Here is a 13,728-nt window from a genome sequence, read left to right as displayed (position 1 = left end):
AAAAAAAAAAAAAAAAAAAAAAAATACGAATTCGTAGATGGAAGTGATCGGATAACGCCCACGCCCACAAAAGTTTATTAACCGAAAATCTATAAAGTGCCATATCACTTGATTCTTTCACTTTGCCCAAATAATGCCTTTGAAGTAGTAGGACTAAAAATTGAGTAAATTAAAGCAGAGCTTTAAGTGCCGATGTGTGGACCTATAGATGGCTTTTTACCGAAAAGATTGGTAAATGTGTGAGGTATGTAATTGAAATTCAGAGAGAATTCTTTTCTGGTATTTCCTGGATTGAATCGGGTTAATACTCGATGGAAAACGTCTTAGACCCCGGAGATATATGATATAGCTGTCTAATCTGACCAATTTAGACAAATTATGAATAGTAATTAATTAATCCTACCTTTTAAATTTTTTTATCTCATAAACTAGGGAAAAAATTTCAGATTCTCCAACAGCTTCGCCCTAAAACTGGTTTCTAGAACGTTTTTAGACACATAGTTRTTAAGAAAGATCATATCTAATACGTACATACGTACATAGTAAGTATACTCAATTTCATTTACCTTGGGTGTTTCTGGATCACGTGACAATGCCAAGAATACTCGATCCAAGATTTTCTCACGTTCTAGCAAAGCTTTTTCCTCGGTATATAAATCCATTTCACGTGTGCGGCAGCCAAAGAAAAGCCATACCTTCGATCGTTGCATCTTTAACTCACGCCATACTTCCAACTCTTGCCAGAATGAACGRAAAGGCGCAATTCCAGTACCAGGTCCAATGAGTACCATTGGTTCTGATGTATCTTTCGGTAAATGAAAACCGGGTGCGCTGCGAACAAAGAAGTATAAGGGCGCTTGTGCTTCCATGTTGGCCAAGTAATTTGAGCAAACGCCGAAACGTTCGTTGCCGCATTGATTCTTGTATTTTACAATAGCCACGGTCAAATGTATCTCGTTAATGACCTTCCGTGGTGACGACGAAATGGAGTAAAAACGTGATTGTAATGGCATGAGGTATCCAAAGAGCAAGCCAGCGGGCGGTTTGCAGGAGTGGAATTGTTCCAAAACAGTCAGTAATGTRGGTAAATGCAGTTGACGCCACTCCTCATATGCTGCGGAGTCAGTGCCAAGCTTCTGCAAACGTTCGGTATCATAGTTATCATCACAGAAATCAGCTAACAAGTTCAAAAGATCTTGCTGAGGTGGTGTAGTTATATCGAAGAAATGTGTTAAAAGTGCTCTTGGTGTTTCAGCAGGTAACTTTTCCAGAGGCTCCCAGCAATTGAATGTGCCATTGGGAGTYTTTTTCTTTCTCATCACTTGTATTTGYAGTACTTCATCGGGATCCTCGAAGCCGGTAAGACGCTTCAATACRCCATTTACGATATCAGTACGATTTGCAGGGAAAATACCAACGTGATCACCGGGTTCATAATCCAAACCAGGTGCATAAATTTCTACTAAAATAGTTGACTTCTCGTCTTCAGCAAGTTTAGTAAGGTTGCGGGGCGCTGATTTTATCTTATAACGTTGCACCTTCTTATTGTGGTATTTCGAAAGCAGTTGTTCGATAGTACCTTCTCGTTGTGATGGCACCATGCGCACAGTACTCGCTGTTAGGGTATCGTCATGGAATGCGTCGTCCAAGCCTTCTGCATAATCTAAATTGAATATCTGACAAGCWGATTTAAAAACTTCTGGCGCCCATTTACGGAATGTTTGCTCTTGGCTACACATCTCGTCACCACATGTGACCTCAAACAGTCGTTCGCCACCAAGTTCACTAAGAATTTTATCTAAATAAATGCCGAAGGCGCAGAAATTCGGATAGGTCGTAGAGCCAAGCGCGAAAACGGCGAAGCTTTAATAATACAAATATAGGGATATATTGAATCAATTCAAACCTTTTTTCATATACGCTTATCTCCAGAGAGATCTTTTATTTATACTAAAATACTGACTTACCTTAATTTCCTCAAAGGCTCTGATTGTTTAAGCTCGTCAATATTTAAGCCTTGATATTTAAGTGAAGTGATATCAAAGCTATGTAAAGAAAGATTAAGACAAAATTACTTTATTTAGTTGTAAGTTGTGGAGTTAATATTTTTTKAAAGAAAAATAATGTGTAATAATTATATTACGAAGAAACATGAGCTACAAAAAACCAAAAAGGAAAATTTACAGAAACCAAATAAGTAAGGGCTAAACTAGCAATTGGCAAAGCTCAAGGGGGGGACATACTTTTAGATGCTACAAAAGTTTATATTAAAACCTCCACATCAATTGTTCAACGATGTGAATGGATTACAATCATATTATACGGTTGTAGCCTAGTTCGTTTCTTTTTTTTGCAAGGTTCCCCGGTACTGCGTCGAATACTTTTAGAGCTGGAGTATTTTCGTCCATTCGGACGACATGATCTAGCTAGCAGAGCCGCTGTCTTTTAATTCGCTGAAYTRTGTCAATGTCGTCGTATATCTCATACATCTCATCGTTCCATCGAATGCGATATTCACAGTAGCCAACGTGCAAAGGGCCATACATTTTCAGCAGAACCTTTCACCCGAAAACTCGTAACGTCGCCTCATCAGATGTTGTCATCGTCCATACCTCTGCACTTTGCTTCTGCGATTGTTAAGGTCAATGATATCAATATCATCAACATACGTTATTAGCTGTAAACTCTGTAAACAATGGTACCTTCTCTGTCTAGTTCTGCAGCTGGAATTTTTTTCTCCAGAAATGGGTTGAAGAAGTCACATGAAAGGGAGTCACCTTGTCTGGTATCGAACGGCTCGGAGAGGTCCTTCCCGATCCTGACGGAGCTTTTTGYGTTGCTCATCGTCATAAAGGTTGTCGCGCTGTCAAAATCAGCGTTGAAATCGACGAAGAGGTGGTGTGATTCTCTTTTTACGGGTCTTTTCCGCATGGTGAATATCTGATCATCACTRATTGTCCAATCAGTTTGTTGACAGTGGAATCTTTCAAACAATACGCTCGATAGAACTATGTACGCGATGTTTAAAAGACTTATCCCACGGTAGTTGGCGCTGATTGTGGGGTATTTCTTTTTGTGGATCGGGGCAACCACAATTAAATTCCAATATTTGTGCATGCTTTCGTCCCCCCCATATTCTACAAAGAAGTTGATAATGCTCCTTATCATTTCTTCGCCGCCGTGTTTGAATAGCTCGGCCGGCAATCAATCGGCCCAAGCAATTTTGTCGTTCTTCAGACGGGTAATTGCTATTCGAACTTTCTATGTTCGGGCAATGGAACGTCTGCTCCATCGTCATCGATTGGGGAACCGGGTTCGCCTTCTCCTGGCATTATACTTTCACTACCACTCAGCAGGCTGGAGACGCCACATTTTTTCGTAGAATTTTCGAGCAATACACCTGTCGACCAGCTTGCCAAGCTTTTCATACTAACACCTTTCGGCCTCTCACTTTTTCTGTCTGCAAATACATCTCGTTTCCCTCTTCAACCTTCGGTATCTCAGCGGGATTTTGTTACTAGTCTCTAGTCTCTATTTGACACATTTTGAGGTAAAATCTCAATATGTAACTAGTTACTATTGACTAAATAGTCTCTAGTGTTAGTCTCAAAATATTGCCTTAACTTTGAGACCTGGTAGTTAGCGGATCACAAATCCAAAAAGAACTCTCGTCTGCCATTTTGAATATACTATACTACTATATATAAAATTTAATATTTGTTACCGACGTATATATTTTCATTACAGAATTACTTACAGCAAAATCGTCTCAAGTCTCAAAAATTGTCTCTAACTTAAAATCTCAAGTTTAGAGACTTGATACTGTATCACAGTACAGAATCGCACGGTCTATCTTACCCTCGACGTGTTGTGGTCGATCGTAACGTTGCGAGGAAGATAGTCTGTTTTCTCTCCGCTGTGACACGGCACTCCTCGTCGTACCAGCTGTTCTTTTGCCTTTTCCGAAAACCATTGGTTTCGTTTGTAGCTCAACGTTAGAAGATTGAACTGCCGTCGCACAATTCCCTTATACCGAGTTCTTGACGAGTGCTCTCAGAGAGCAAGAGTGAAAGCCGAGTAAACTCGTTCAGCTGTCTGCTAGGATTGCAGGGTTTCGACGTCGAGCCTTCCTTGTATTTGTTGACGTGTGTTTTTTTTTTTTTTTTGCTGCACAGAGGCGGATGCGTATCTTGGCGTATTGGAGTGAACTCGGCTACGGAGTCTCTCTCCCACCACGAATCCCACATCGAATTTGCGCTCCTTTATATAGCCATACCAAGAGGACTATTTGTCAAAAACCGGGAGTCGTGAGCTGCTTGAGCCATATATATGTAAAAGAATCGTTACTGGACACTCCCAAGTGAATGGCAATCAGAATTCCTTTCTCACTTGCGTGAACTTTTACKCATGACCCCATTCTGRTTTAATATTTTACTAACTTATATTATATGTTATTCACTAACTAAGTTTCTCCTTCACGTTTGAAATATGTATATTTAAATCAGTATAGTTAACTACTTTATTAGATATAGTAAGTGATATAAATTCAACCCAAGGAGCTGAATTTATTATCTGGGTTTATGAGAAAAATATCAACCAGGAGAAGATCCAGACTGGTTCATATTCAAGTATTCTCAAAAACACACTGACCGATATATTCGGAATAAAGTATTATGATATGTAATATATGAGGGACATTTAGTGTTATTCTTATGTGGCATGACAGCAGTGCATAGGGATTATACTGTACAAATTCATGAACTCATTGTCATTTGTATAATCTACACCGGCACACAAGTACAAAAGATTATGCTTCGTTTAACTTGTGGCCCAMTTATAGAAATTATTAACGGAAATATTAAAGAAAATACAATATTCATTGTTTGTGTATGCTTTGCCAACATCGTTTTCGAGATTCACAGCAAAATCATTCAACATTCATGAAAGAATAAAAGCTCAATCACAAAGTTTTGTTTTAAGAAAAAACCAGAAGTAAATAATAGTTAGCAATGTTTGGTTACAGCCGAACATTATATACTTGTTAACTGTCTGGTTTTTCATTACCTTCTTAACTAACTTACATATACTTATACTATTGGTCATATGTTAATTAGTTCTAAATCTTACTTAAAAGCCTTCCAAAAACTCAACCTTATAAAAAATATGATTTATTTACTGTTAAAGTAAGTCTGATAAATCAAATGTTAAGCTCAAAATATGAAGGCAAAAGAACTGTTCCAAATGATATTTATGTTGCTCAATATGTGTGATAATTTAATAAAATTAAGTATTATTTTTAATAATTTGGTTTACGGCCGAATAGGTATGTATGAAAACTATCTAGACCTCGGACCTAACCATAATAATTTCCAATCGAATGGCTGATATTTTCCTCACTTAGCATGTGTATTAAATTAAACCCTTTTGGTTTGTGCTAATTAGCTTCATTTTAAAATAAACATTTCGGACAAGAAAAATGTAATAATGAAACTAACTTAGTTTATGACCAATAATATAACTACGATACCAAATTTCATTATAATCTATAAAATTTCATTGAATAATGCATGGTAATTCGATAAAAATATCTTATCAATTATAATTAAAAAATAATTATTTAGCAAAATTATAAGTTAAGCCAACGGCGAGAAGTTTTAATTATGCACTACCTACCCTCTATTCTTGTTGGTTGCTGCGTTCTCACGTATTTCATACAAATCTTGAGAAAATAGCTGTATGCAGCAATTCAATTGAAGTAGTTAATGAATGGCACAAGACAAATGGCAAAAGTGACGAATCAACAGTTCATGTCAGCAAAAATGAGGACATGCGGAAGAAAAAAGTGTCATTAGTTGAAAGCAGCTGGAAAGCATTAGTAGCTCATTAATGTCAGTGTAAGTGTAAAGGTATTTACTTTACGTATATGCACTGTCGGAAGATTTACAAAGCATATTTCTTTTACGTATTTCAACTTACCTCGCCATTTTCAGGAGGGTCGCCATTACCAAATGTAGAGGCAACTACTAGAAGGAGAGACTCGTGTTCGATTTTTGAAATATCGTAATCTGACATGCAGTAGATCTAAAATTGAAACAAGAAAATTTTATAAAATAATCACATAATTTAATGAATACGTCAGGATAAGATCGTAAATCCGCGAACTATAAGACTTTTTTTAAGAAGCGTTTTAGTTACGGAAATATACCCGGGGAATTACTGATCTCTGACTATTGGTGAATCTGGGTAATACGGCGTACTAATGCGCACCTCTATCCATTCGATATTAGTTATATTTTTATCCTTAGCTACTTTCTAACGCTACAGCGCCAACTAACAAAATTGTTGTAAGCCTAAAAGTATGCATTCAAATTTTAATATGGCGAGTGTAAAGGAGCATACATATGTACATATGTATATTCTTGATTTGGAAAGCCCAACCACTGTTTAGTTTAACGCGTAATTTATTAACTGTATTTGCTAGTTTTTTTCGGGGAAGTAGTGTGTGTATGTGTATGAGGCTATGTTACCTCCTTGTCGTCGAATGTGTCAACAAATACTCTCATCAATTATGCTCAAACCGAAAGACACATCCCTATCCTTAGGTCACATTTGCCGCTAGAACAATAACGACGGTAAAGCAATCACACAGTCACATGCAGCCATAATGCTAATCAGTTCGCTCCAAATGATCGATCTAAGCCAAATGTCTATTCAATTTGTTATTTMAACGTGGCGTTGAAACTGCAGAAACACCCAACTACACATAATCACTTGTTTATAGCATACTTAGGGTGTGTGATGGAGACATTTCGTACATACATACGTATACAGACTCCAATTGGGAATTTATGTGCTCATTGCAAATGGGTTTGGTAGAATTGACAGTTCTGGACAGGGAAATTGCATGAAGAAAAACTCTATGATAATTGTATGTTTGTGTTAATACCAGTTTAAGTTTGATAKTGACAGTTGATTAAATATGTCTTTACAAATAAAAATCGTTATATGTAAGAATAAATATTTATTACAATTGAGTGGCTCTTTCGTTGAGGAGTATTGTGAAAGGTGCGAGTAGTGSTTTCCTCGGTTGCGATAATCTATTTTATTTTCAATTCTTAAACATACATATTTATATGTAAATACATACGTATCAACTTACTTGTGTATTGAAGGCGTGTCCCAGCAACTCAGATAATTGTTTAGCATATTGTTCAGATTTGCCGGTCTCTGTGGCATACAAGACGGTGGCTTTAATTCGTCTGGCCAAAGCGCGCGTGTATAAAATGGATGTGAAGATAACGGCTCTGGAATGAGTACAAAATATTGTTTCTGATTTTAATTTAAATTCAATTTAAATCAAGCGTCTTAATACGTGAGTATAATTAATTTGGGAGTTTTTAAATATATTGAAACCTAATATGATGTGAAAAATGGTTTCTTATTAAGAAACTATTGGCATATTTATATTCCATTAGTCATTAAGTACATTATAATAATAACATTTTATAACAGATTCAAATAATACCGCATTAAATTAACCTGTGTAAGTAAATATATATGTTGGCATATTTACTTTTGCATTTATTTTTTTCGCTCTTTGTAGATAGCTCCGTAATCCACTTAAGGGATAATCTTCACAAACACAAATAAAGCAGACGATCAAAAAATGCAAAAGCAAATATCATTTGGCACTCACACTTTCAGCAGTAAAAAGCATTAGTTTTTCGACCGTTGAAAAGGGAAGTCTTGAACGCAAATGTAAGTCAAAAAAATAAGGAAAATTTAGTTAATGTAACATAATATAGTGTTAAGTAGAATAGGCTTTCACGAAAATTTTTTTTACTCTCYTCTTTTTTTTTATTATTTAAATCTTACTTTCTATATAAGTGTGAAAAGAATATTAACATAGTGTAAAACTTATTGACTTTTGTATTGTAGTCCACTTCAGCTGAGATGCAATTTTGTTCGTATGGAAATCCATTGTGTAACAAATCAAAATACATTTAAAGGTCTTTAGTAAATGCTCATAAAATGAGTTTCAATTGTATTTCATTTTCTGTTTAGAGTTAGTGAGCAGTTAATTTGTTAGTTCATTTCTATTGATAAACCGATAACATAATCAGAACTCTACATAAATATCCACAAATAGTAAGCAAATACTTATGTATTTGTGTGGACGAAACAAGTGTACATTTAATTGAATATAAATATAAAATGCCTTTAACTGGATTCATCAAGCAAAAAGTGGAAGGATTGTGACAAATATATGTAGATAGATGAGGGCACAGATAGCTAACATATTCGGTAACAAATGCAATGGTTACATCAAACAATCAAATCATTAACCAATATATATCCCTTTTTTTTACATTTTTGACACGCAGTTCTTACTTTGGCACTTTATATGAATAAAGTTAAATTTGTGATAAACTCGCAGATAATGAGATAATTTACGTAAATTTCAATATGACGTGCTCTGGAAATACGAATTAGATGTGGTAATGGTAAAGTGGTGTGGTAAAGCTCAATGTAATAATATGAGGTTGAGGCTCTTTGGAAACAAAACATTTTGTTACCAAATTGTACAAATTGAAATATTTTTAAAGTTTAGAATTTTGTTAGAAATAAACAAGATAATTAAAAATAGTTTATACCTGCAACGCAGCCTCGCTACCTGGCACAAACCCCTTGTTCATAATAACAATTGAAACCTCGAATATTTGTATTATAAAAATCATATGTGTATTGAAATATTATATTAGGTTGTAATTAGTGCAAATTTAATGTGAAATGAAAGTAATATTTTTTTTTTAATTTCTATACAATGTTCACATGAGGTGATTAAATTACCCTAWTAGCCTTTTCGCACAGGAGTTATTTGATCAATTAGCGGCTTATCTATAAACGAGTTTCTCAAATATAATTTTAATATACTAAATTAATTAAGCTATGCGAAAAGACTTTAATGCTTCATATAATTGGTTTTGATTTATAACAATCACGTGTGAACGAGTTATTCTAGCTGCAAAAAATATCGATATTCACTATTTCAAATACAACGGTCATTGCCCGACAATGAGAAATTGTTCAAATTGAAAGACACTGTTACCGATCATTGGCATTCGTCATCGTCAAATATTCTGTTGAATTTTTTGATTTTGCACATAACTTGCGATTAAATATTGGCTCACTTATAATTTTGCTTCGAAAAATATGGTTCATCAACTCGCATTAAGATAAAATTAAAGAAACATTATTGATTTAACGAGTTGATTCTACAAAAATATAGACTCAATTTTTGTAGAGTCAATTCGTCACATTAAAGAATGAGGAAATTATTTAATTGTTTGTGATTACATACKTTGTCTAAGAGCTTAAAATCCAGGGCAACGTCTGTCGGGTCCGCTAGTTTCATGTATTAAAATGTATGCTTACCTTGCAATTTGCTTAAAGTTGAATTTACGCCTAGGCTTGATTTCGCCGCGTTCTTTCTCCCACACATGCACCCTCCAAGCGGGATGTTGATAATCGAATGAAGGTCTCAAATAGTACATTGCGAATTCTTGATGATAAACTGGCGTCACAGAACCAGATAGTGGCGGAACTATCCAAATCCAATCGGCTGGACAACCATTGCTAGAATATAAATAGTTTTGGAAATTAAAGTTTTGCATTTAACCGTTTTCAACAAGTTGATGACATGGAGTTTACGAATAAATAAACCCGAAAGAAAGCAAGTAGTAAAAAATAAATTAAAATATTATTGCTTTAGATAAAGTTAAGTTAGATTGCCGATCCAAAGATCGCATTGGATTGCGATATGCAGTCCTTTGCGATGCCATAAAAATAAAACTTCTGTAATTTGAATTAAAAAATCAGTAAAGTGCCTTGTTGTCTATAAAAATTTGTTCAGTCGTTTAACTTCTGTGCCGACCAGTTTTGTGGGACATCTCAAAGTGTGAGCGGGGCAATCAAGAAGTAAGTGCTGAGACGATCCCCGATAGGCYACTGGACTGTTAGATCCCCCACAACCTGGGAGAGGCCATCCTTACTTATGGTAAAGACTTGACTGAATCACTACGATCGATCCAAGATCGGTCCAGAAGAATCTATTGACAGCGCTTGAATCGATGATAGCCCCGTACCAGCCAAGCTTCCTCGATACCCAGGTATGCAGTAGTAGAACACGCGAGAAGAGGAAGCATCAACTCATTTCCATTTTTCTGACAGGGGTACCCTTCCGCTGTGTCTGTCTTATCTCAAAGTGTCCATTGCATTATTGCAAACAATAAATACTATCAGATTTTTAAAAATTATACTATCAGATTGTAAATAAAATTATAAAGAAATTCAATTATGTTATTAACCAATTGTTCTTTTGTACCGTGTTTTGGATTCATTTTCGAAATGTTTCATGAAATTCTCACTGGCCGTGTGGTGATCTAAAATAGTTATATTTCGGCTTTGGAATGAGTGCAAAACAGCCAAATTAACTTCAACTAGAGCTTTATCTTTCCACAAGGAAGAAGTTGTGCGTGTGTCAAGTTCCATTTTGTTGGCAACGGTCTGGAATGTAATATTTAAATAGTTTTAATAATAACGATTTATGAGTGTTTGTTTTATAAATGCGTAAAATATAGTTTTCAGCTTTYATAAGAATTTTTTGTGGTTTATTTYAATTACTAACCTCCAATACGTTTCGTCGATTTGTATCACACAAATTACGACAACCGATTTCAGTAGACATGTACCAACCACTGAATGCAGTTGCGGTGAATTGAATGCCGCCTACATCAAACATCATGGATGAGACAGCCGGGAGAGCATACCAGCGCAAGCCCAGTTCGGTGAACCACTCGTACCTACCAATGAGGGAGAATAAGACATAACTAATAACAATTTTTCAAATACCAAAAACTGATATAGTAATTATAATATTTTTATATATTCTTGATTACATATAATATGTGCACATGGAGCAAAACAAAATTGTAAAGTATTAAACAAACGATTTAAATAACTGTCGACATTTATAAAACTGGTATCGCCATTTTTCGTGTGGAAAAAACTTATTTAACGCAGTTTCAGCAGTACGCAAGTGAATTCAATTGGTAATAATAATTTTAGTTGTAAAAAACATATATTGCCATATGTAAAGGAGCTGTAACAGTTTCCAAAGAAGAAATATGTAAACTGAAATTGTACGTGCCGGTACTTGTGAAGTTGAGCAGCCACGTAAAGTCATTAARCTATTTTTTAAATACACGTTAAATATTTTTATACTCTCGCAACAAAGTTGCTAAAGAGAGTATTATAGKTTTGTTCACATAACGGTTGTTTGTAAGTCCTAAAACTAAAAGAGTCAGATATAGGGTTATATATACCAAAGTGATCAGGGTGACGAGTAGAGTTGAAWTCCGGATGTCTGTCTRTCCGTCCGTCCGTCTGTCCGTCCGTCCGTGCAAGCTGTAACTTGAGTAAAAATTGAGATATCATGATGAAACTTGGTACACGTATTTCTTGGCTCCATAAGAAGGTTAAGTTCGAAGATGGGCAAAATTAGCCCACTGCCACGCCCACAAAATGGCGTCAACCGAAAACCTATAAAGTGTCATAACTAAGCCATAAATAAAGATATTAAAAGGAAATTTGGCACAAAGGATCGCAATAGGGAGTGGCATATTTGGACGTAATTTTTTTTGAAAAGTGGGCATGGCCACGCCCTCTTCTAACTTTTTTGTACATATCTCGAAAACTACTATAGTTATATCAACAAAACTGTATAGAGTCGTTTCTTTTTGGCATTTCCATATACAGTTCAAAAATGGAAAAAATCGGATAATAACCACGCCCACCTCCCATACAAAGGGTATGTTGAAAATCACTAAATGTGCGTTAAATTTTATGGAAGAAATGTCAGAAGGAAGCTGCATCCAGGCTTTTTTTAAAAATTGAAAATGGGCGTGGCGTCGCCAACTTATAAACCAAAAACCATATCTCAGGAAGTACTCAACCGATTTCAATGAAATTCGGTATATAATATTTTCTTAACACCCTGATGACATGTATCAAATATGGGTGAAATCGGTTCACAACCACGCCTGAAATCTCGATTATCACTTTATCATGCGAGAGTACAAAATGTTCGGTGACACCCGAACTTAGCTCTTCCTTACTTGTTAATTGCTAAGATAACATATCTTCACGAAATTAGCGTTGGTTATTGGCTTAGGCGATGATGTAACCTTTTAAGAAAATCTTCGTATCTGATCACGATAGTTCCCACACAAACTGAACGATCGAGATCAACTTTTTGTAAGGACTCTTCTGAATTTGTTAACGGTATTATAGCTTCCGTGTAGCCGAAGTTAACCTTTTTTCTTGTTTTACTACAAAACATCTTCGGACATCAGATGTGTTGAAAAATCGGGTTAGTTATTATCACATCAAATCAATCAAAACATTTATGTTAACTACACTTTGGTATAACATTAACTCAATATTCGTCTTAAACAATCATATTTTTAGGTTTGTGCTTTGATTACTTCTCATTGTATTTTAAACAATTGACTGAACACAATTCTATATTTACATACATATATGTATACTCACTTTGGATGAGAAAGAGGCACTTCCAATATTAAATCAGCTGGGTATTCGAAAAGATCCGGGTCTTCTCCATTGGCGGAAACTACCAATGGTAAAATATCCCATTCAGTATATTTGCTTTTCCAGCCCATTTTCAAGCACACCTTCAAAGAGAACACAAAGTGTTGAAATTTAAAATCAGAGTTAATTAAAAATTTATTTCTTAAAGCAATATATTTTATAATAAAAACTAGATTTTCAAGTTGTAGCAAATTTTCAATTTTAAACATTTAGACATGTATGTATTTTAAAAAATAAAATCAAAGATGTTTTAATCGAAAAAAAATGTAATTCTTATGTTTTTAATTCAATATGTTTGGGATTCAAATTTGAAAACTAACAACTTTTATATTCTTGCAACCCGTTGCTACAGAGCATAATATTATAGTTTTGTTCACATAACGGTATGTATCACCTAAAACTAAATGGGATTGATATAGGGTTATATATTTATATTTAAATGGTCAGGATGACAAGAAAAGTGCAAATATGGTGACTGTGCCCGTCCGTCTGGGCAAGCTGTAACTTGAGTAAAAATTGAGAAAACTTGCTATGTGGGTTTCTTAGTACAAAATATATAGGAGCTCATACCGACATTGTGAAAATTAATGAAATCGGAACATTTCACTTCCCATATAACGGTACTGTTCAAAACTACTAAAAGTGCAATAATTCAGTAACTAGTCACTCAAGCAGCTCACGACTTTCGGTCCTCGACCAAGTATCTTCTGGGTAGCCTAAGAACATCCGTTTGAAGGCGAGCTAAAGTGAGAAGGCGAAACATTCCCTGCATAGGGTTGTGCGCTGGGTTTGGGACCTGCCACGTAAAAAAACCAACCCAATAAAAACGCAACAACAGCCTCGAATGAGAGACCCCACTTTTGATGGTGAACATGGCAAACGAAAAAATGACTACGAATTGAGGGCATGCACCTGGAATGTCCGGTCCCTTAATCGGGAAGGTGCCGCTTCCCAGCTGGGTTCTCGTAAAAATAAAGGCTGACATCACCGCCGTCCAAGAAATGCGATGGACGGGACAAGGACAGAGACGAGTAGGTCCTTGTGGCATTTACTACAGTG

General features: G+C 35.5%; 1 protein-coding gene across 1 annotated transcript in view; it reads right to left on the bottom strand.

Moving 5' to 3' along the window:
• LOC108968083 (nitric oxide synthase-like) overlaps positions 1-13,728 on the bottom strand; it is a gene marked incomplete in the record, with an annotated part of 33,234 nt that overhangs the window by 12,720 nt on the left and 6,786 nt on the right. Inside the window, 9 exon segments of the mRNA XM_018931851.1 lie at positions 567-1,863; positions 1,968-2,045; positions 5,674-5,732; positions 5,977-6,081; positions 7,160-7,304; positions 9,436-9,636; positions 10,385-10,566; positions 10,688-10,862; positions 12,613-12,752. Coding sequence (XP_018787396.1) covers positions 567-1,863; positions 1,968-2,045; positions 5,674-5,732; positions 5,977-6,081; positions 7,160-7,304; positions 9,436-9,636; positions 10,385-10,566; positions 10,688-10,862; positions 12,613-12,752 — 2,382 coding nt within the window.

The sequence above is a fragment of the Bactrocera latifrons genome, unplaced genomic scaffold, assembly GCF_001853355.1.
Source record: "Bactrocera latifrons isolate USDA-ARS-PBARC rearing strain unplaced genomic scaffold, ASM185335v1 scaffold_200, whole genome shotgun sequence".
Taxonomy (NCBI): Eukaryota; Metazoa; Arthropoda; class Insecta; order Diptera; family Tephritidae; genus Bactrocera; species Bactrocera latifrons.
This window is presented reverse-complemented; position numbering and strand designations above follow the sequence as displayed.